The 25,404-nt window shown below is 34.8% G+C and overlaps 1 protein-coding gene across 7 annotated transcripts in view; it reads right to left on the bottom strand.

Annotated features, from left to right (window-relative positions):
* Positions 1-1,234: 1,234 nt before the first annotated feature.
* Positions 1,235-25,404, bottom strand: part of LOC105484369 (N-acetylated alpha-linked acidic dipeptidase 2) — a 58,678-nt gene continuing 34,508 nt past the window's right edge. For 2 of the 7 annotated variants that reach the window (XM_071075439.1, XM_011745903.3), the window contains 7 exons: positions 24,310-24,377; positions 20,002-20,093; positions 17,864-17,954; positions 15,831-16,095; positions 12,237-12,318; positions 11,253-11,345; positions 1,235-2,534 (listed from right to left, as the gene is read on the bottom strand). In XM_071075439.1, coding sequence (XP_070931540.1) covers positions 2,345-2,534; positions 11,253-11,345; positions 12,237-12,318; positions 15,831-16,095; positions 17,864-17,954; positions 20,002-20,093; positions 24,310-24,377 — 881 coding nt within the window. In that variant the 3' untranslated portion in view covers positions 1,235-2,344. Of the gene's footprint in view, positions 2,914-8,148; positions 8,893-11,252; positions 11,346-12,236; positions 12,319-15,830; positions 16,096-17,863; positions 17,955-20,001; positions 20,094-24,309; positions 24,378-25,404 lie in introns of those variants that run through there. The other 5 variants (XM_071075441.1, XM_071075440.1, XR_011610980.1 and 2 more) reach the window with 5 other exon arrangements.

Here is a 25,404-nt window from a genome sequence, read left to right as displayed (position 1 = left end):
GTTTTCTCTATAGAAACCAATTTTTAGAATTTCTTGGTTAAAGTATATACATGCATTTCACATGCTTTTTGCTTACTAGTTTTTATATTAGACAACTTTTGATTAAACATTTAGGTTAAATGATTAAAAGTATGGCATAATAATAATTTATGGCTTATTTGATTTTAAAAGTAGGTCTTAAAACAGGCAATATACTATGACAAGCAAAATATTTCCTTGTCATTATTTCCTAAGTATCCTTAAGAGAGATAGTATCTCTCTCAGGACTTGGACCAAGGAATGAGATGAAAGGGGAATAATGATTAGCTGCTTAATTCAGCTGATCTCAAATGCCTAGGGGGAAATTTTTTTTAAAAAAGTCCAAACATATACCCTATTTAACATGTGATAACACATATTCTATGTTCAGTGTCCTGAATTGATTATAGTGCTTGCCACACAATCACTTGTTCTGTTGCTAACAATCAGATATTGATTAAAAATTATAAAAACAAAACTTAAAAATTAAAGGAAAAATTAAATCGCAATGATTGCTATTTTACCCCAAACTCATATTTCAAACCACGTATGCTGTTTTGGCAGCTTGCATCTGTCTTCAGGAAAACGACCAGTAGGAAGAACACCCAAGAGATTTCCAAACATTTGTGCTTTGTCTCCTTTAGAAATGATAGAATTGGAGAGAACTGATGCCCAGAGATATGTAGTGATCTACTCAGTTGGGTAGTAGATAGTATGATTCATGGGTCTTAATGCAGTATTTTTTCTACCACACAATGCTTCAAAGCAAAAGTTAAAGTGGTATACTTTGGTACTGTAGCATGGTAGTGAAGTTAACTCCCTAGATTTGAGAAAAACTTTTACAAAAGTCTTAATTGTGTATATTTATTTATACTTCATAAATAACACGCCTTATTGCCTCTTTAAGCAGAAGGAATGGAACGTATTTAAAAGTTACCTTGATGACAGAACCATTGCTATACTTGCAACTTATTTTATTGTAGGGGATCAGTGAAATACCTCTAGTAATACTGAGATGTATAGAAAATGCCCCTAAACTAAATGCCCCCACTGTTTTAAGTTAAACTGTATTGTTGGCCTGGGAGCAAGGGTAACAGTTTTTCCTTGTAGTTAAGCTTTGAGCTATCATTTCTTATTTTAGTTATTGTGCCTGCCTATGAAGGCTCTTCTAATTTTTAATTCTTAACTCGTTTTGGTGAAGTAGATGAACAACCAAGTTTATTGAAGCTTTAATCATAGTTTAACATGTAATTGAGTCGTTGGGATCTGCATAAAGGTTTGCAGATTCTGACATACATTCTTTACAGGAGTTACAGTGTGAAGATTGTAGTAGCTATTTTCATCACCCATCAGACTTACATGTTTATTCAGTAGAGCTGAAAGTATTAAATTTCTGAATATTACTGGCTTTTTCCTGACCATTCACACTTCATGGTGATTTCACAAGAGAAGGTATATGATTCTGGTTTCCTTGCCAGACTTGTTTTTTGTGTTTTTTGTAATCACAGTTATCGAGGCTTAATTCTCCTACAATAAATTATATATACATTTTAAGTTTACAATTTACCACTCAGATCAAGATACAGAAAATTCTCATCTATTGGAGAAAGTTTCCTCATACTTCTCTGCAGCCATCCTCCCCAACCTGCCACTTGCCCAGGCAATCACTAATGTAATTTCTAACACTACAGGTTAGTTTGCCACTTCATCTCAATAGAAGCATATTCTATGTAGCTTTTGTCTGGCTTTTTTCTTTCAACAATGTCTGCCAATAATATTGCATTTATTGAAAGTTCATTTTTATTGCTGAGTAGTAAGTAGTCGTGTGGATATACCACAGTTTATCCATTCATCTGTTGATGGACATTTGGGTTGTCAGTGAACATGCATACAAGTATTGCTGTGATCATGGTTTTTCCTTCTCTTGAATAAATACCTAGAAGTGGAATTCTGGAGTCCTAAAGTAAAAGTATATGTTTAACTTTATAGGAAACTGCCAAACTGTTTTCAAAAGTGGTTTAACCATTTTACATTCCCACATCTGCAATGTCTGAGAATTCACGTTCCTTGCTATAATTTAGGGACTTTTCTTTTACTTTTTGCCACACAGGAGTTTTTTTATTTCATTAGATTAACACTTTGCTAATATAATTAACGTTTAAAGAGCAAAAAAAAAACGCTCTGCAGATGAAAAGACCAAAGCCTATAATCAAAACATGACATGAAAAGATTTTAGAACACCCTGGCTTCGTAAGTTATCAGAAGGGTGAATTTTTATCCTTAGACTTTCAGCAACACCTTTAATGGCTAGCCACTTGAGACCTTCCTATAACACTTCTTTCAGAGTTCCTGCTGCTGCTTGAATTGTAAAAGCTGCAATAGAAATATGTTTCTTTACTTCTTTCCAGGCCAAACGAGAGTCGGCTTTATTTTCAATATCAAAGATAGCATCATAGATTCCAGGAAATGATTCTCCAGCATATTTGTTGTGGCTACTTGGAGCAAATATGATGTGCCTAAAAGGAAGAAAACAAGGCAAATTAAACTAAAGTGTATACGTACATTTTAGATGCTTTTTGTTTAGTCCACATTATGTTTCCTTGTGACATTCACTTTTGTTCCTATAAGATGTTCCTATAATTGATTTGAGATACTTATGCAAATCATAATTTTAAGCCAGGAAAGGAGCTAACAATATGCATTCGCTAAGACATATCTCAGAAATCACATACCATGTTGCAAACCCAAAACAGACGGAAGAAAGTAGTTTCTTGTAGGTTGTGCAGAATAATCGTTAAGCGGCCCGTGAGCGTCCACAAACATAGTGATAACATGTAAGTTTATGGATGTTTTTAACAAGAGGAGATTGAGAAAGATAGTTTATTTTCGTGTTGCCTTTTAAAAATAAACAAGAATGACAGTTGTTCCCAATACTTTTTAGACATTAAAAAGCAAGTATTTATAGAAGCCTGTATTTCAAAATGTCACAAATGGCAAGGATAATGAAGTCCATTCCACAAAAGTAAGACACTCAACTTTTGATCTAGAAAGAAAGTTGTATAATTGCTTTTCTCTTTCAACGTAAGTAGCTCAAGGGATCAAGCGTCTTTCCGCAATAAGTATGTAGCATTTTGCTTTCCAGAAAGCGATATATTTTATTAAATACTCACATCAGGAATTAGGTCCAACAGTCAAACCCCAGAGCTTATTCTAGAGTAAATCTGTGTGAAGTAATGTAGACCTCCATATAAGTCAGTATTAATGATAAATCCATAACACTCATTCAGGTTTACCAGAGTACATCAGGATTTATTATCTTGGCTTTTAAATCTTAATATGGCCTCAGATGGATCTTATTTTTAATTAAAATCAGTATATGTGCCAAGTTGTTTATAAGCATTGGTATCCTGACGGGTATATGAGTCAAGAAATTAGAGATGCAAGTCATAGATATTCCTTAGTATACTTACCCTCTTCTGGAGAATTGTAAAGCAAGAGTATAGCAAAAAAAAAAAAAAAAAAAAAAAAAAAAAAAAACGATGATGGAAGCGAATAACCTTTGAATCATTGATCTGGCATTTAATATCTCAGTGACCTTTGGCAAATTGCCTAAGTTGTCTAAACTTGTCCCAGATGTGTAAAATAATTGAAATAATATAGACTGCATAGAGTAGTATCTGAGCGGGTTGTAGAGTGAGACTGCTTGTTTTTTAAAAATCATAATACTATCAGCTATCAGCCTTGTGGCTTTGCACTGGTTATTTAACCTCCTTGTGCCTGTTATCTTAAAAATGGTGGTGATAAAAGTACTGTCCTAAAAGGATTGTTGTGAGAATCAAATGTTGGATGAAAAGCATAGCTTGACATTTAATAAGTGTTCAGTAAATATTAACTATTATTCTGAAGCTAAATCCTTTCCATAATTTTCTCAGATGAGAAGCAGGCAGCAAGCTAAAAGAAATGACCAATTGGTAATGCTTAAGCAGCTCAAATACCTTTTATGAAATGGTGGACTCAAATAGCTATTCTAGACCCCTGAGAATTCAAACTCTGGTCTAGTTTGCAAGGTTTCAAGTATATGATGATTTAATTACCCTCCACAATGAACATTTCTGAATTTTAAAGAGGCATCAAGAACTACTGTAGCAGACTAGAGAATACAGTCAACACTTCATAGTCTTTCTTTTTTCCTCAACCTTTCCCTCAGTACATAGTATTCACTGATGGGTTATGATAATGCAAATTTTTTTTTTTTCTTTTTTTTCTTTTTTTTTGGAGACAGAGTCTCGCTCTGTCGGCCAGGCTGGAGTGCAGTGGCACGATCTCGGCTCACTGCAACCTCCAACTCCCGGGCTCAAGCAGTTCTCCTGCCTCAGCCTCCCAAGTAGCTGGAATTACAGGTGCCTGCCACCACACTTGGCTAAATTTTGTATTTTTAGTAGAGACTATGTTGGCCAGGCTGGTCTTGAACTCCTGACCTCAGGTAATCCACTCGCCTCAGCGTCCCAAAGCGCTGGGATTACAGGCATGAGCCACCATGCCCGGCCACAAATGTTCTTAGAATTTCATAATCAAATGCTTTGCAGTTTTTAAAGACTTTTACAGTATTTCACTTGATGTTTGCAAGAAAGTAAGCTTTATTTATTCCTTTTTAGATTCCATTACAGAGTATGTTTATTTTATATTGCTGCTGTGCAAATTACCACAAACTTAGTGGCTTAAAAAAACATTATTTTACAGTTAGTGTGACATGAATCTCCCTGAGCTAAAATCAAGGTATGATCAGGGCCACATTCCTTCCTGGAGGCACTAGAGGAGAATCCTTTTCCTTGCTTTTCTAGCTTCTAGAGGCCTCCCACATTCCTCCACCATCAAAATCCGCAACTGCATTTCAGAATGAGTCTTTCGCAATGGCATCACCCTAACTTTCTCTCCTGCCTGCCTCTTGCAGAAGACTTTTAAGGACCCTTGTGATTGCATCATTGGGACCACCAGTATATTTCAGAATACTATCCCTATTTTAATTCAGCTGATTAGTAACTTTAAATTCCATCTGCCACCTTAGTTCCTTTTTGTCGTGTAACCTAACATATTCAGAGGTTCTGGGGTTTAGAAAATAGACATCTTTGGGAGGCCATTGTTAGGCTTACCACACAGAGCAATTAATTTATGTGGAACTTTCATTAGGGAAAAAACAAGAGCAGTAATAGAATAAAGAAAATGAGCTGAATAGTAGATAAGGAAGGATTCATTACTTGCCTTTGTTGTGATAGTTATGATATATGACCCACAACTCAAAAATAAATAAGTTTGCAACATTTATCAAGCATGCTGCTATGGTCTGAATGTGTTCATTCCCCAAATTTATATGTTGAAACTTAATTTCCAGTGTGACAGTATTAAGGGATTAGAGCCCTTATAAAAGTGAATGAAGGAAGCTAACTAGCCCTTCTATCTGTTCTGCCAACTGAGGACACCCTGAAAAAAATGCCATGTATGGGACAGGTGCTCATCAAACATTGAATTGGCTGACACTGACCTTGTACTTCCCAGCCCCTAGAACTGTGAGGAATAAATTTCTGTTTGTTATAAATTACCCAGTCTCAGGTATTTTGATACAGCAGCAGGAATGGATTAAGACACATGTTTTTTATTCAATAAACATTTAGTTATACTTCTGAATTTTAAGATGAATGTTTTATATATTTCACATTAACGTTTTATTTTAAAATATGTACAGTGTTTTCTGATTTATTCATTACTGAATCTCAACTGTTTAACTTAAAGCTGCCTCCTTAAATATTTTAAGTTCAGTCTAAAGGTTTCTCTGTATATAGTGAACTATAACCTAAATGGAGTTGTCAACAGACTGAGTCTACTCTTGTGCCAGTCACCAAGTTTTGGCCAGTTAAAGGGGGTCAGTTCAAACTGTTCAAATAAGGTAAATTCTGCACTGTAACCAATCTAGCTGTTTCTGTCACTCATTTCCATTTTCTGTATGTCACTTTCCTTTTTCTGTCTATAACTCTGCATCCATCACATGGCTGCACTGGAGTCTCTCTGAGTCTATCATTCTTTGCTCAATTAAAGTCTGTTAAATATAATTTGGCTAAGGTTTTCCTTTAGCAATACATACATATGTAATGTACATACATATATATAATGGCTATACACATATATATCAGATTCGTCTAATTTTCTTAGTCTCAATTCTACATGGTAGAACAATTTTATTACACTAGAAATTTGGTAATATCTCCATTCTTGAGGTTCATGAAATAGCAGAGCTTAAAAATGTCATTGATTCATTATACAAACTGAAAATTTTTACTCAGGTTTATAAGATTTACAAGATCATTTTTAACCTGATCTACATTGCCTGATGAGGAAAAAGTCATTTTGAAATAAATTCTTTAAGACAAATGAAAAATTCTGGGTATCTGAAATTGCTATTACAGCTACATTTATCTTAGCAGTTATTGGGAAAAGTGTGCATATGCAATATGTCATATCAATCCATAAAGTAATCCTTACAATCATTAAGAACTTACTTCCATACTACTGCAGTAGACTAAAACATAATAATATGAATTAGCGTTAGAATATAATCTTAACATTGAGCTAATAGTTCAAAATGCATCTTTAAAAATATGGTAGTCTTTGGAGGACAGTTTGGCAGTAACCTAATCAAAATTTAAAATGTGTTTACCCTTTCACCCTGAAATCCCAGGTCCTGATTATAGAGTTTTTTGTTTTTGTTTTTGTTTTTGTTTTGAGGAATTAACAATTATTAAGGATACGTAATTGCCATGAAAATATTGGCAAGAAATAGAAGAAAGTGATTATTTTGTCTGCCAATTAATATGATAAAGGTAACTGACCTTGTGGAATAAAGAAGGAACAATATAATACTATTTACCAAATATTTTAAATAATTTTGTCAGCACCATTTACCAAATAACCCTAGTACTCCTGTCCCCAGCTGATATGTGATGGCAAGCCAGGGTGAGTTTTTGTATATTGCATAGCCTTAATTCACTGATTGATGCTGGTACTACAGGCATTTGATTATTATAAGTTTAAGCTATTCTTTAATTTTACAGATAGTAAGTCTTCTCTCCTTGGAGGGGATGGATATGAAGGAATTTAACATTTTTAAAAGTTTAAAACATCACTTCTCATGAAATAAATACATTTTTTTTCTGCAATAAGGAAGAGCATAGATAAATGGATGACTCCGAGTGGAAGGGAACAAGTGATTTTGTTACAGTCGTCAGAACTGTGGCCAGGATCATTTTAGATAAATATGTCAAATGTGTGGAATATCATGGAAGTGGCCCTCTTTTGTCCTCCCAGCTGTATGCTAATAGAATGCCTCCCAGGCACATGCTAATAGAAATATGTGTTAGATGATTGAGAGTCTTTGTTGTTGTTAAGACAGAGTCTCGCTCTGTCACCCAGGCTGGAGTGCCGTGGCATGATCTTGGCTCACTGCAACCTCTGCCTCCTGGGTTCAGTCAAGTGGTTCTGTTGCCATAGCCTCCCAAGTAGCTGGGATTACAGGTGTGTGCCACCACGCCCAGCTAATATTTTTGTATTTTTAGTAGAAATGGGATTTTACCATGTTGGCCAGGTTGGTCTGGAATTCCTGACTTCAAGTGATCCTTCCACCTTGGCCTCCCAAAGTGCTGGGCCTACGGGCATGAGCCTCTGTGCACAGCTGAGAGTCCTTTTTTGATGTTGGATTCATATTTATCCCACACATTGACTGGTTATGCAGATACTGGTCACGTTAAGTTCCCAAGAAGTTCTCCTCTCTGCTGCTATTCTTTTCTTCTTCTTCTTCTTCTTCTTCTTCTTCTTCTTCTTATTATTATTATTATTATTATACTTTAAGTTCTAGGGTACATGTGCATAACGTGCAGGTTTGTTACATATGTATACTTGTGCCATGTTGGTGTGCTGCACCATTAACTCGTTAGCACCCATCAACTCGTCATTTACATCAAGTATAACTCCCAATGCAATCCCTCCCCCCTCACCCCTCCCCATGATAGGCCCCGGTGTGTGATGTTCCCCATCCCGAGTCCAAGTGATCTCATTGTTCAGTTCCCACCTATGAGTGAGAACATGCAGTGTTTGGTTTTCTGTTCTTGCAATAGTTTGCTGAGAATGATGGTTTCCAGCTGCATCCATGTCCCTACAAAGGACACAAACTCATCTTTTTTTATGGCTGCATAGTATTCCATGGTGTATATGTGCCACATTTTCTTAATCCAGTCTGTCACTGATGGACATTTGGGTTGATTCCAAGTCTTTGCTATTGTGAATAGTGCCGCAATAAACATACGTGTGCATGTGTCTTTATAGCAGCATGATTTATAATCCTTTGGGTATATACCCAGTAATGGGATGGCTGGGTCATATTAACATATGTTAATATTAACAAATGTTCAAATAGGATACAAGGACATCCATACAATGCCAGTATTTTTCATAATAGTAAATAATTGTGGAAAAATCTAATCTGAAACTAAGAGGTAGATACATATTTGCACAAGAGTCAAATCTTTTCTCTAAAAAAAAATTGAAAAGTCTTAGAGATCCTCCAGGCTGGAGTGAATGGCATGGTCCTAGCTCCACTGTAACATTGAACTCCTGTGTTCAAGCAATCCCCCTGCCTTACCCTCCCAAGCAGCTAGGATTGCATGCACCACCACACCAGCTACTTTTAAAACTTTTTTGTAGAAACAGGGTCTCGCTGTGTTACCCAGGCTGGTCTTGAGCTCCCAGCTTCAAGCAGTCCTCCTGTCTCGGCCTCTCAAAGCGCTGGGATTACAAGTGTGAGCCACCTTGCCCAGCCTAAGATATATTCTTATGGAAAAAAATAAAATTATAAAATAATGTGTGGTCCCATACATTATTTATGTAGACATAAACAGGTTGACATATTTATACGTGTAAATATAAATGATTATGTAAATTTGTGTAAATATATGTAAACAGATGTTTATGTAAATATAAATGTGTTTATATGTGTGTATTGTGTGCATTTTTATGCAAATATTTGCAATATATAGTATGTAAATGTAATATGTATATGTAAATGTATATGGAACTATATACAGTAACTCCTCACTATCTATGGGGGATTGGTTCCAGGATCCCCCTTGGATACCAGAATTTAAGGATGCTCAAGTCCCTTACATAAAATGGCTTATTATTTGCATATAACCTATACAAGTCCTCCCAGATACTTTAAATCAGCTCTAGATTGTTTACAGCACCTAATACAATGTAAATGCTATGCAAATAGAATAGTTGTTTACTATATTTAGGTAAACAGATGACCCAAAAAAGGTCTGTAAATCAGTACAGACACAACCATTCTTTTTTCTTTTTCAAATATATTCTATCTGCAGTTGATGAATCCACAGATGTGGAACTCACAGATACAGAGGGCTGACTACATAGATAAACATGTATATAAATGCATTAAAATTTACACCAAACTCTTGACGTTGAGTTTCTCTGAAGAGAATAACAGAACTGGGTGTAGGGAGTAGGGGGGAATGCTGAAGAAGCACTGGTCCTTTTTATTCTATGTGCTTCTATAGAGCCTGAGTTTTTCAAATAATGACAAAATATAGATTTTTTCTTATAAATAAAAAATAAATATATAAAGGGAATAATAACACCTGAGAGGACTAACAAACACTGTAGATATTGCTTTTGGCTTTTGTTTGATTCTTATAAATAATTGATCATTGCTATTTCATTTGTATCAATGAAGAAACAAACATTTGTGTTCTTATTTATTATTTATAAAAATAGCTGCCATTTATTGAGTGCATCCGTCTTGAGCTAAATCTTCTACATGCCTTAAATCTACAGACCTATTGGGTAAAAGCAATTATAATCTCCACTTAGTAGCTGAGGGATCTGAGGCTTAGAGAAATAATTTTTCCAGGTCACATGAAGTATGTGGCAGAGCTGGGTTCCAAAAGCCTGTGCTTGTAATTATCTAAATGTTAATATTAATCATTAACATTTATAGGAAAGGTAACATATAGACCTTTTTTGCATATTATTTGATGATAAATAGCTTTGCAAAGTAGCAATTATCATCATCTTAATTCGGATGGGAAAACCCTAGAAGTTACTTGCTCTAAATCACCCATCTGCAAGTGAACTAGAATATAGAAAATACGATATAGATTTTCTGGCCTTGAATGCTAGGACCTTTATAATTTCCACCAGAGAACCACTGTTTAAGAAGGCCCTTGAGAAAATAGTGATCATCGAAAGGGATGCAACCAAGATACTGAAAGAGAACATGATGTAGAGATACAGAAAGGAAAATAGAATACCGAGGCTTCGTCATTTAACGAGTTGTTTTCTGATAAAACCATCATAAACTGAAAATATCACAAGTCAAAAATGCATTTAATACACCTAACCTACCAAAGATCATAGCTTGGCCTCGCCTACCTTAAGTGTGCTCAGAACACTTACATTAGCCTACAGTTGGGCAAAATTAACGCAAAGCCTATTCTATAATGAAGTGTTGAATATCTCATGTAATTTATTGAATACTACACTGAATATGAAAACCAGAGTGGTTTATGGGTACTTGAAGTATGGTTTCTACTTAATGTGTATTGCCTTTGCACCATCATAAAGCTGAAAAATGAAATCTAACCATCGTTGAGAACCATCTCAAAACCTAAAATATTATATGGAAATAGAGCTAGACTTATTTGACTTTAATAGAACAAACTCAAAGAGGAAAATAGATGTTAAATCTTTATGGAGAAAACTTTCTAATAATTAGACCTTTCATAAAGTGAAATGGGCTTCCTCATGCAGTAGTAAGCTTCTCATCACTAAAAGATTCCGAGACTGGATAACTATCTGAGATTCTATAAAAAGGATTTATGAGAAGGTTGAACTAGATGAGCTCTAAAATTCCTTTTAAGATTCTACAGTTTGAAGATTTTGTTCGAGTTCTTTTTCAACTAGCCTTTACCATTTTCACTTACAGCAAAGCAATAAACAATATGAAATTTGTTTTTCTAATATGTATTATACTATTATCAGATGTACAATCTTACCCAAATTCCCTAGAGTATACATATTTGTCTTTCACCCATCTAATGGCATTGGTTTAAAGCCAACTTTAGGTATGCTGGTTTTGGTCACAGTGATGTATTTGGCACCTGTTGTTTCCTTACCTATAGAACCGCTTTCCTGGTAAACCAAGAGGATCGATGAATGCTCTTTCCAGGAGCATCAATTGGTCATTCATCATTCTCACTGCAATGGGACTTTGAGAAGAACATATACATAATTATAACCCAAACCGCAGAATCGTGTTTCAAAATAATATTAAATAAAAACAAGGCTTGGGAAAATACATTTCTAAAATTGATCAATTTTTAACAAAATGAATATTAACACAGTAATACTTTACATGGTGAGCCACAAACAATAGCAGGGTCATCCTTCTAATATTTACAGTCAGCAGAGAGACCTAATGGGAAATCGTTTGTTACATATTTCTAGATCACACACCAATCAAAAAGAACTCAAAGACATTCTATACTTCTTTCTAGGAGGATAGCCAGGCCTCCTGGAAAGGTAGACAAAGTGAGCTATCAAGTTATTCCCGATAAGTCATTCAGTTCTACTGCGGAAGAAAGGAGCAGATAAAGGCTGGACAACAAAGAGTGAATGAAGGTTTCAGAAGTCTGTCAGGAGGGTAAGAGATAGCTGCACGCAATGGATAGGGAATCCCTTTTCACACTCAGACTATCCATTTGGGGAGCTGAATAAGTTCCCTGGGCTCCCCTACAATCCAAAGGAGAATGAGGTCCCTTAAAACTACTTATAGCTTTCTTCCAATATGGGAAGTGGCAAAGTTTATTCTGATTACATCTGAAAAAACAAATGTGACATGGACACATTTGTGGATAAATTTATGCTTGTTACATGGTATTTACTTTGAATATACTTTGAAACTATTTTCAATCTGAAAGTGGCAATAAATTAAATAAAATGCAAAGAAAACCTCATCAATGAAAAAAGAATTTCTAAACAGGTACATAGGAGTACTGAACAAAAGACTTGTAAAATATATTACAAACTAATATGAATGAAAACAGTTCATTCTAGTAACCAGATAGCTTTTTTTTTTTAAGTAGGGATTTGAAACTTACTTGTTAAGATCAACTTGTATAAGTCGTTTATGAAAATCTGAAGCAGCCTCTGAGAAGTTTTTCACGGCAGAAAATAAGGAGTCTTTTTTAAAAATAGAAAAGCAGAAGAGAAATTAGCTCGTATTTCAGAGGTTCGCTTTCCCACCCTCCCTGTTCCAGATTGATATAACCACATAGATGTCGAAGCCATTTTTGTACTGAGTCTTCTTGCAGATCCATGAAAATTAGTAGAATATAACAAAGAAATATTGTATGAAAACAAAAAATGGTAAAATTCTTTCTTAAAGAAAATAACTTTCAAAAATCTAGGACACAAATAACTCCTTAACCCATAATTTACTACAAACCCAGAATTCATTCATTCATTAATTCATTCATTGGGACAACAACTATATGCTAGACACTGGATACAGCTATGCTAAGGTATGATTCTGTAATTATTACAGGGCAAAAAAATATCAATTTTTGTTTTTAAGTAGTGTATTTGAGATCTTGTTCAACAGGCAACCTGTGACAAACATATATCCAGATACTGAGAAAGAGGATCAGATTTGGTCTTGTCAAACTCTTTTTTAATTCACAATACTTCTACGAAAAGTAATTAGGTTCTCAGTACTGTCATACCTCACTATCAGTGGGGCCTGGGTTCCAGGATCCCCTGCTGATACCGTATTCCATGGAAGCAACTCCCTTATATAAAATGGCATAGTATTTGCCTGTTACCTACATACATCCTCCCCTATACTTTAAATCATCTCTAGATTACTTATAATGCCTAATAAAATGACTATATATCACTTCATTCATGTGGATTCAATGTAGTGCTCAGAGCACAACAAATTCAAATTTAAGTTTTGCTTTTTTGAAACTTAGTGGATTTATTTTTCTGATTCTTTTTGGCTTGCAGTTGGTTGAATATGTGGATGCAGAACTCACCGATATAGAGGGGTGACTGTATATTATATTTTTATTACAACAATGTATTTATTATTTTCCATATTTGCTACACAGGACTTTAAACATACATTATTGATTTGTTGCTTGCATCAATCCTGTGGTACAAGCAAATCAGGAGATAACGATACTCATTTTATAGATAAAGCACTTACAGCTCAGGATTTCTATTAGGTAACACCTAATGGAAAGGATTTCTATTTCTATTTCTATTACCTAATTTCTATTAGGTCTGACCTAATGGAAATCCTGAACTCTAAATGCTTTAGCTAGTAGGTGGTACATTCGGTATAAGTATATTCAGTATTTTTAAAAACCTTTTTAGTCCCAGATTTTAGTCCTAGTCTTTTGGTCCTAGATTTTCCTTAAGTTTTAATTATTGTTTTTAAGCCATGTTCAAACCAAATAATGTAATAATAGATGCAATAGAAACTATGAGAAAAGAATGCTGAAGACAGCATTTTAAATTTCAAATCCAGGACAGAAGTCAAGACAGATAACTGAAACGTGTCCCTGGGATTAGTGACACATGTCAATGAGGACTTTGACAAGAGCAATTTTTCTAGAGTAGAAAGGACATAAGACAGCACAGTGGACTGGCTAGTGAGAGGTAAAAAAAAAACCATAGACAGTGTAGATTATGTATTCATTTATCCATTCATTCATTAATCATACCTTCATTCCTACACTAATACATTTTCTCAGGAACTGTTTTTGCCTGGCACTAAATGAAGAATTTTGATTGTGAAGGAAGTGGGGCACATCTGGCAGAAGAAATGTTTTTGAAATAGAAAAGCTATAAGAAGAATTAATCTAATGGATAGTCACCAACAGTAATGGTGATTTTTGAAAATATGACAGGGAAAGGCATTAACAGATCAAACCAGGCCTCTAAGAAAGCAAGTAGGTAGAGGAATTAACCTTGTATAAAGCGAGCCCTTCCACTGTAACTGTGTAGTTTCTGTCTCTTAATTGGACCCTGACTTATAAAAACTGATAAGACATCATTCATCAAAAGGAAATCAGGGCATTTAGGAAGACAACTGGCTGCTGAATAGCCACAGAACTACGAATGTCCATTTTGCTGTAGGCTCTGCTTATTTCTCTGGTTTTATCTCCCCTTATTTCCCCCATCATTGCAGAGCTACGCCAATTGTATTGATATAAACACATTTTATTTGCTTCATTTTTTTTCTAGACCATTTTTTTCTAGACTTGCTGTAATTGCTAATCCTTTCTATAATCATATTATATAAAGATTACTAATCCTTTATATAGTAATATTCAGAAGTCCTTACTATTCCATACCCATTCTCTGCATTCTTAGAGTACTCTCTACATATCCCCATAATAACCTATTATCTACATATTGCCTTCTTCCTCGTGTTAGACTTTAAGCTTTCTTAGAACTATGACCGAGCCTTGTCCACACTTATATCTCCTAGGTAATAACATAGTACTTAGTACACAGTAGAAACTCAGTGCATATTTGATAATTTGGGTATATACTAAAATATGTGCCCCCAGAATAATAAAAGACAATGGTTGTAATAAAACAGTAATAATAGGTAACATTTAATGAACAGTAAGCGTCACCCACCACAGCTTCTATATACTATCAAACTGAATCTCCACAATGATCTCTGAAACATGATATGTTGATATATTCTTTTTTATATTTTCATTGTATGAAAGCTAACACATAGAGAAGTTAAGTAACTTTCCCAAGGTCACACAATGAAGAAATGATAAAGCTAGTATCTGAACCAGGCAAACCGTTTCCAAACTCAATCCTCAATGCTACTACATACACTACATTATGATTCATCCTTGCTGTATAGGAGATGCACAGTGCAGAAAAGCAACCACTAAACAGTCATTAATAAAAGAAAAGAATGCTTATAACCATGTAAAAAAAGTTTCATATAGACAAATACTAAAAGATATATGCAGTAATAATCACATTGTTGATAATAAAAACATGTATGTAATAGAATTTGTGGCTTTCTCTATTTCTCAATCTTTTACAAATCATGTTACATTTTTCTAATACTGTTTCTATGACAGTAATTTTTTTTTTTTTTTTTGAGACGGAGTCTCCCTCTGTCGCCCAGGCTGGAGTGCAGTGGTATGATCTCGGCTCATTGCAAGTTCCACCTCCTGGGTTCCCACCATTCTCCTGCCTCCGCCTCCGGAGTAGCTGGGACTACAGGCGCCCACCACCACGCCCGGCTAATTTTTTGTGTTTTTGGTAGAGACGGGGTTTCACCATGTTAGCCAGGATGGTCTCAATCTCCTGACCTCGTGATCCTCCTGCCTTGGCCTCCCAAAGTGCTGGGATTACAGGCGTGAACCACTGCGCCTGACCAGTAAAAATGTTTTTAAAGGCCATAATATAGGAAAAATGTTTACCATCCCAATGTTTGTGGTAATAACTCAGCCATAATGGATTCATTCTATACATGCCAGATTAAATCAGATTCTTTAATAAGTGTTTGTTTAAAGTTTTTGTGTAGAAGTCAAAATAAGTAAGGCAAATATGTATTCTAGGATGAAACAATATGCATTGATCATCATAGGAGATAATATTTTAAAGCTCCAAATTAAAGATTGTAAAATATCTGCCCAACTATTTCTTACCAAATGATACTCCATAGTCTCTCAATTGTTGGTCATGTTTCTTAGATAGATTATAGATACTTGCTGCATAGTTTTTCAAAGCTTCTGCATAGTCTTGAATATTGAAAGGAATGATTTTAGAGTCCACAAGCTCATATACCAGTGCTCCTCGTAATTGAGCCACACAACGTTGTTTTTTAAATGTGGGGTCATAAAATTTCTCTACCAATTCAAATGTCTCATAAATTGTGTGGTACACTGGGTAGCTGCTGTACTTATCTGTTCTCTGAAAAAAAAAGTGGAGGGAGGCAAGTATAAATAAACATTACATATTCATGTTATAATATTTTTATGTAAGCATAAAAATAACTATAGAAAAAATACAACCAGCCAGGTGTGGTGGCTCACACCTGTAATCCTAGCACTTTGGGAGGCCGAGGCAGGAGGATCACCTGAGCTCAGGAGTTCAAGACCAGCCTGGGCAACATTGAGAAACCCTTTCTCTACTAAAAATCCAAAAAAAAAAAGAAAAATGAAAAAGAAAAAATACAACCATATAACACCCTGAGTTTTATCACAATGAGGCAAAATGCTAATAATGAAAACACCATAGCCAAATATTCACTGATTTTAAATTTTTTCTCATTATTTGTTTTATAATTTATGTAAACTTTATTCAAAATGCTACACCTTGAACATTCTTCTTCTTGTATCTTCGATAACTAAAATTAGGGAATACATATTCAAATTGCACCTCAGCATAGTTCAAAGTTATCTATCAATTGATTGGTTAAAAAAAGGTTCTGGCCAGCTAAGTATACAACTTAAGGATGATTTATTAAAGTAACTTCCCTTCCTTCCCAAACAGTGTATATCTAAATGTCATTTAAACTTTATTACATAATTAAGGGTACCATTATGAATATGAATTATTACATAGTAGTATCCTGTATAAATATTCTTTTTAGTTCTTCGGTTTGCCTATTGTAATTTTAGTTTTTACCATTTGCCATCTTTTTATAGGGCTATCATTCTTACTGCTTTTAGTATCACGAAAAAGCAATCCCCATATCAGTCCTTCTCCTTCTATCTAATTGTCTGCTTCTAATCTAAAGTGGTCTTAGAAACTAGATAACTTTGATCCAATTACAGAAGACAGAGTATAAAAGTGAACAGGCCTTGAAAAAGAGTTAAAACATATCTTTTATGTATTAAGTGTAATGAATGTTAGTATTCTGAGTTTATCTATCTATTTTGGGTTAATCTGGAGTTGCTTTTATTTCTTTGTTCTTTATTGTATTCTGAATAGTCAGATTTGCAAGTGATATACATATAATGGGCAAGCAAAATTTAGGTGTATTGCAATTATGATTTGAAGATTGATTAAAATCTATGACAAATCTGTGTCTGCTACTGTAATCTTCAATTTGGTTTATGAAATAATTTATAGCATTGATGAGCAAAGATGATATATGTTGGTTATATCCAAGTACTTGCATATCATCAGGATATCTGTGTGACAGAGGTGCAAACCAGTCAGTGCAGAGCAAAAAAGGGGATCGAGTTAAAAGAGAAACTTGCTGTATTTCCCAACCAAGAGCCCTTGACTCAGGTGACAGGCAGAAGTGGGAATATGAAGAGGAGCTACCCACCATAATGAATCTTACCCTAATGCTCCTCTTGACCAAAATATGTTCAACTGCATTCTTCCTCATGAAAAGTACATCAGAGCCTGCAAGACTAGTCTAGAGAATGAGAGTTTTCTGACATATCAGGAAAAGGATGTGAACTGCTTGGTTCTGATACCCAGCTAAGTGTCTGGCATTACTCTGTGAATTATCATTTCTTTGATTAACCCTAACAATGAAATTTTCACAAAATTACTCAAATTACTTCCTTGTTCATCTGGAAAGGGACATGCAGTCTATCTCTATCCCTGGGAACTCTTCCCAGGCCATATCCACCAGGTGTCGGGTGCCAAACAACTCAGTGACATTCTTTGCTAAAGGACTGTAGATGAAATGTTATATATTCAAAATGATAAAGTGGCTTACCTTATTCTTAGTGTAACGGGCTCTGCCTGAAGCAATTCCAAGTCTCTGAAAATAAGCTTCAAAGTCACTTCCAGATCCCAGCTTATTGATTCTAGATGCAATACACACACACACACACACACACACACACACGCATAAATAGGTAAATGATACAAAGTTTAAATAGATGGGACAAGGAATCCTGTCCCAAGAATAGCAAGGAATTATATGTTACATTTACAAGAATTTAGAAAAGGTCAACCACCCTCAAGACATTTTCCCATAATCTGCAGGAAAATTGCTGTAAAATTAAAAGTAATGGCAAAAACTGCAAATACTTTTGCACCAACCTGTAACAAGAATTGGGCTGTGCCACTAAAGACTGCATCTGGTGATGATGCTCTCCATCATATTTTCAGCATTTACATTTTTGTTTAGAGGGCAAAACAACGAAGACGTGGGCCCTGCCCTCAGAGAACTATCATCTAGTAAGAAAATTGCCACAAAAGTCTACTTTTAAAATCATGAAGTATCTAAATGTGCTTTGTTTCATTTTAGAAATAAATCTAATTATAATTTATTTCTTTTCATATGATTAGGAAACCTCTATCTGTTGATCTGTCCCTCACATATATATTCATATGCATAAATAAGATGTAAGACATGAAAAATTTTTAGTAAAATAATGGTAAGTCATGAAAACAGAATATAAAATTGCATGTGCATTAATAACATAACTATATATTTCCAAACTATTAGATTAGTAGATGTGTTTTTGAGACTGACCTCTTCAATATTTTAAAAATCATTTTTGTATTTTACTATTTTTATTGAATTGGCATGTGAAACTTTTATAATGGACCCACATTCAAACTTTCACAAGACCAATTTGAAATGAGGAATAAAGCTATAAACTGTTACTATTATTTGCTTGTACATGTTGAGTATCCCACATGGAATGCTTAGGACCAGAAGTATTTTGGACTTAAGATTTTTTTCAGACTATGAATATTTACATATATACAATGAGATATCTTGGGGTTGGGGCCCAAGTCTAAACAGAAAATTCATTTATATTTCATATATATCTTATATACATAGGCTGAACTTAATTTTACATAATATTTTAAGTAATTTTGTGCATGAAACAAAGTTTGTGTTAAGTACTATAATGTGTGGAATTCTCCACTTGGGACATCATGTTGGTGCTAAAAAAGTTTTGGATTTTGGAGCACTTAAGATTTCATATTTTTGAGTTAGGAATGCTCAGTCTGTATTAGAAATGGCATTGCAGTAGAAAACAAATATATACTTTTTATTACATAATGTTTAGAAAAAAGAAAATAAAAACAAATAGATATAAAATAAATTTAAGAAAGCTGCTGTAGCATGAATGAGAAGACGTACAAAATAAAATAATGTTTATATAAATTCTAAATCACAGGTAAAGACACAATTTGGTGTTTATTGATAATGCTCCTTAATAAATGTACAAGCAAATAATCTAGCATTTGTCTTTTATTTCATCATTATCATCTGAAGTTATATATTAATACACCTAATATATAACTAAATGAAATTTTATGCAAGAATGCTAACTAATGGCTAATAATGTAGTGAAACTATTTCAACTAAAAATTTGCAAAACTAGGTCTATTTGTGCTCTAATACAGGCTGAAAGATTTCACGTGCTGGCTAATCAGCAAAACAAAACTAGACAGAAATTTTTTTTTTTTTTTTTTTTGAGATGGAGTTTCACTCTTGTTGCCCAGGTTGGAATGCAATGGCACGATCTTGGCTCACTGCAACCTCTTCCTCCCGGATTCAAGCAATTTTCCTGCCTCAGCCTTCTGAGTGACTGGGATTACAAGCGCCTGCTACCACACCCGGCTAATTTTGTATTTTTAGTAGAGACAGGGTTTTGCCATGTTGGCCAGGCTGGTCTCAAATACCTGACCTCAGGTGATCCACCAGACTTGGCCTCCCAAAGTGCTAGGATTACAGGCATGAGCTACCGTGCTCAGCCAGGAATTCTTTAGTATCCTTTCTGATTCAAATTATTGATGAAACGCTTGAGAATTTCATGTTTGGAGAAACAAGAGGCAGAGCGGAATTTATAATTTATCCTACAGTAGAAAAGGTGCACAGCAGTAACTTACCTAGGCAAATTTTTACTTTCAGGTGAAGGATCTTTTTCCAACCAGCTTTCATACAGTGATTTACTCTCAAACCCATCATCAGGGCTGGGGATCTAGAAAGAGAAATCAAATACTGGAAATTAGGGGTAGAAGCAACTACATTTATGCCAAAATAAAACTATATATTATTTGTCATCAACTTCTACTTTTAATGACGTATGTACATATATGTATGTACATATATGTACACATGTATATATGTTTATTTATAGAAAAATTATCTTTTTGCAAATGGCAAGAAATAAATCTAGCCCAAATTATTTTTTATTCATGATGCCTACCTGTGTTGGTAATTTTGCCATATCCCTAAGGTGTAATTGCCTACTTATTTTGGTAAACTTTTAAATAGAACTTAAAATTTTTACAAACGCCATTTTAATGTCTGGCAGCTTAGATTTCTTTTAGTGGGAAGACACTGGAGAAAACTTCAGATATAACATTTGCTTTTGTAAATTATTTTTGCCTAAGAAGACCTACAAAGAGGTCTCAGAACAATAGAGGTGACATAATTTCAAGCTCAGCTTCTTAACCTGTAAGTCTTGGTTTTGTAGGGCAGCAGGGGTTAGTGCCAGGACTCTTCTTTTAGACAGTCTTATTATGTTTAAACAAAGTTAAAATTTTATGGATTAAAAAAAAAAACAACTCTATATAACCTCAGATTTCTACTTAGGAATTTTAAGAGCTCCTCTGTGTGTGTGTGTGTGTGTGTGTGTGTGTGTGTGGTGCTCATCATGTTGAGCACCAACATGATGTCACAAGTGTCATATTTTTATTCCTTTCATTAAATGTACATTTACAAATTTATACTTGCCTTGTCTTTTGACACTCTAAGAAGAGCAGAGCCATGTGGTGAAAACATTGTGGACTGTGGACTGTGGAGTCAAATTCATCTATTTTATATCTAGACTACTACACATATTGACTATATTTTGTTTGCTTGTTTGTTTATAACCCTGATTTGCTCAAAAATAGACCCAAGGCAGACCCTACTTAAGTAACTGTGAAAGCATTATAACTTGGTATATTGCTTCCCCTCTTTGAACCTTAGTCTTCTCACCTGTGAAAATGGGGATAATGGTAACTTTCTGAACATAAACATCTGATATTTTCTCTGGCCTTTAGATAGAGTTGGTTATTCTAACTTCTGTTTCACTATTCTTAAAAATGTTTTTATGGATATTTACCAAGCACTGACCTCAGTAGAGATGCGGAAATGGAGACATAGTCTCTACCCTCTGGGACCTCACAATGAAATCTAATTGGGGATACACACACCAAACAAATTTTGTAATATAAAATTATAATAAGCAGTTCAAAAGAAAATATCAAAGTGCTATAAAGAGATGTGGGGATGATAGATAGATATGTCTCCAGGTAAGGCCTTTCTGAGAAAATGGCAATTAAATTTAGGAGGATTTAATAAAGATGTTGGCTATTGGCACATGTTTTTGAACAATTTCCCTGTTTCAATCTCATCCCACTTATTTAGAGGCACGAATGTGTTGTGTTTACTGATAACACAAGCCCTCATCAGCGTTCAAGTAGAAGGTAACAGTGGTGAATCCGCCCCCTTCCATAGAGTAATGGTAGGGCTGGGAAGTGGTCACTTGCCCTTAGCTTAGCATGAATGAGATGATACTTTATCACTGCATAGAGGGTCCACAGCTTAGAAATAGTCTTGGCACTCCACACCCTTCCCCACCAACATGAGGCAGCTGCAGAGATGTTCTGCTCATTTCTAGCCAGCTAACTGGGTTCTGCTCTCTACTCTGCTCCTGCCAATTTGCAATGGTTGAGAGAGATTCTGTTCCGGTTCCTAGATCCTGCTTGAATTGAATTCCCAGTAAAATCGTCTTCATTTTCTGAATCATACTGTCTCCATAGTAGTGCTAATCAGAAATCATGTCCCATTGGCCTAGACAATCCGGGTCTGTCTGTCTGTCTTTCTTTTTCTTTCTTTCTTTCTTTCCTTCTTTCTTTCTTTCTTTCTTTCTTTCTTTCTTTCTTTCTTTCTTTCTTTCTTTCTTTCCTTCTTTCTTTCTTTCTTTTTCTTTCTTTCTTTCTTTTTTTCTTTCTTTTTTTTTCTTTCTTTCCTTCCTTCCTTCTTTCCTTCTTTCCTTCTTTCCTTCCTTCCTTCCTTCTTTCTTTCTCTCTTCCGTTCTCTCTCTCCCCCCCTTTCTTTCTTTCTTCTTTCTTTCTTTCTTTCTTTCTTTCTTTCTTTCTTTCTTTCTTTCTTTCTTTCTTTCTTTCTTTCTTTCTTTCTTTTTCTTTCTTTCTTTCTCTCTTTCCTTCCTTCCTTCCTTCCTTCCTTCCTTCCTTCCTTCCTTCCTTCTTTCTTTCTTTCTCTCTTCCGTTCTCTCTCCCCCCCCCTTTCTTTCTTCTTCTTTCCTTTCTTCCTTTTTTTTTTTTTTTTTTTTTTTGAGTCAGGGTCTCTCTATGGCTTACACTCCTGGGCTCAGGTGATCCTACTGCCTCAGTTGGAACTATAGGCATGTGCCACCACACGCGGCTAGATCAGTCTTACCTCAGCTATATGCACTGTCAGAATTGATAGCCCTCCTCTTATTTAGCAGCACTTTGCCCCATTTCTTGCTCCATCAAGCAGCTGCCCTTCCCTCCAAGCTCAGCCTTGTCTCTCATCCCTACCCTATCCTCACATCACCAATATGGCTTGACTATTTGTGCTAACACGCACTAGGGATTAATAAAATTGTAATAATCAGTTCACAGGAGAGTAAAAAGAAGTCTTCTTTGTCTACTGGGTCTTAGTATGCCCACAGATAAGCATTTATCTTTGTACAAAGGGGCATAGACGTCAACTTCTCCCTTATCAACTACCAAATTCTTATCATTCCTGACATCAAGGACAGGGATCATCTCTCTAGGACAGCACAAATCATAAATTCCTGCTCCAAAAAGGGTTCTCTCAGTAAAGATTTTCTTTTCAACTTGCTTTTAGATAAGATGCTTTTATGGAACATTCCAATGAAAGGATCAAAGACATCAGCTACCCAAGATGGTGACAGCATTGTGATGAGGAAAATGAGAGGAGTTTCATTTGGAAAACTAGTTTTTAAAGACATGAACAGTAAAAAGAGAGGGGTAAGATTAAGGCAGGAAGTATGAATAGTACCCAGAGAGAAATGATATCTACTTCATATTGCTATCTAAGGCTGACCTTGAAGCAAACATTTCCACAGGTAAATTCTTTGGCAAGGAACTATTTAAATGATGTTCACAGATATTAAATGAGTAGATTATATAAGTTTTAGAGATTCAGAGTCCTTTAGATTTTAGAATTTTAAAAATATCTATAACTCATTTAATATTTATAAATTACTGGGAGATTAGCAAGCCTGCAGAATTATTTCCATTTTTGCCTTTAGACTTGCAATTACTTAATGTACTCACTACACTGACATAAAACAATGAACAACCTTGTTAGAAATTCTTTAATGATTTCTCCATAATAGATTTCTGAATTCCTTGGCCCATTGGTTATACCCCATTTCTTGCCATCTTTCCCACCAACGCCTTTGGCTGGGTCATGCTGAGCTCCCTTCAGATCAGGAAATATATTCTTTTATACTTCCACATCTTTTTTAGATACTGTGTCCTCTGCTTAGAATGTCCTCTCCCTTACTTCTACATCCCTTCATTTGACAGAAGCATCAGTGACTCTGCAAACTTCCTCTTATGATCCTCAACTTCTCCCAGCCCCAGGATTTAATATCCTCTATTCCATAACTGTTCTCCATCATATATAGTATCAAATATTCCAGTGAACTCTAATTCCTCATTTACCAGTCTGTGTCCTCTCTAGATTACAGAGTGTTAGAATTCAGTGACCTTGTCCCTTTATCACTATTGCTGCTATAATTCATTTTATAGAGCCTGACATATAGTGACCACTCAATGAATATTTGTTGAATGAATGAAAGAGTAGCTAAGACAGTTTTTGAACCATACGCTTTTCTATTCCAGCTCAGTGTTCTTTCTGCTATATCAAATACCTCTGCCAGATAAATACATGTTACAACTGTTTACACAATTACTAATAAGAACTATTACTAGAACAAAGAAGCTGGTGATAATATCTTATGTCGTATAGGTAAATTGCATATTAAAGATTTTGTTATGACTTGTTTATATGATTCAATCATGTTCTCTCACCAGCTTAAAAATAAGTACCATTCATTTGGGTGGGAACACATGTTATTCATTTATCCATTCAAAAGAAAACATATGAAGACACATCTCTTTATATACCTCTTTTGTCAGTTTATACACTAATTGGTAAAGAAGGGGTGTACAGTCAACTCTGAGAGTATAATTGCCTGAAAAATAAATAAGACACAGAGTATTATTTCATACTTCTAAGTGAAATTCCATTTATGATTAATTCTAACTTTATTTTCTAATTTTAAACAAGATATAATGATCTTCAAATCAAAGATTTTATTCCCAAAGAATAAAACAGGGTGGAACTAGTTCTTCAGGAGCAAGAGAGGCTGCCCCATATATTTTGAATAGAAGAAGGTCTTGGTGGACTTTGGTTGCTAAGGCAGCAGCTCTCACAGTGATTATAAGGGTCATCCTTATGGCAGCATTTCTTAGGGGCACTTTGGCAAAGGAAGTGGTAAGTCTGTAGCATTAATTTTTTACTTGTTTCATTCTATGCAATAGTATATATCAAGATATTAGACAAAGCCATGTCAGTAATTATTATGCTCTGACATTTATTTAGAAATAATCACAATACAGTGAAAGGCTAGAGACACAAATCTCTTCATTTTCTGAATCATACTGTCTCCATAGTAGTGCTAATCAGAAATCATGTCCTGTTGGCCTAGACAATCCAGATCAGTTTTTTTTCTTTCTTTCTTTCTTTCTTTCTTTCTTTCTTTCTTTCTTTCTTTCTTTCTTTGAGAGTCAGGGTCTCTCTTACACTCCTGGGCTCAGAGGATCCTGAGCCAGATTGAAAGGGAATTTGTAGTTCAAAAGGAGTGAGTACACTTACTTCAAATTTGTTACAACGAATACAGGAAATATTTCTAGACAGAATATTCTGTAAAATCTTTCTTCTGAACTGTTTTAGCCAAATTCTATTAATATCTTCATTGTGAAAATATGTGGTTAATACTAGAGTTTTAAGCAGTAATTTAATATAAACAAATAGTAAATATATCAAAGAAATTAAAAGCAATAGCTTAGTTATGAATGATATCAATTCATATGAATCCTAATTATTTTCTCTGTGGTAAAATGAAAAATAAAGGTATTACTGAGGCATCTCATAGGAAGGGGATATCTGAGGTGCTTAATAATTTAGAATTTATAGGCTTAATAGATGGTAAACTACTC

Source organism: Macaca nemestrina, chromosome 12 (assembly GCF_043159975.1).
Source record: "Macaca nemestrina isolate mMacNem1 chromosome 12, mMacNem.hap1, whole genome shotgun sequence".
In the NCBI taxonomy this organism is placed as follows: domain Eukaryota; kingdom Metazoa; phylum Chordata; class Mammalia; order Primates; family Cercopithecidae; genus Macaca; species Macaca nemestrina.
Note: the sequence above shows the minus strand (reverse complement) of the source record. Positions and strands in the feature narration are given on the sequence as shown.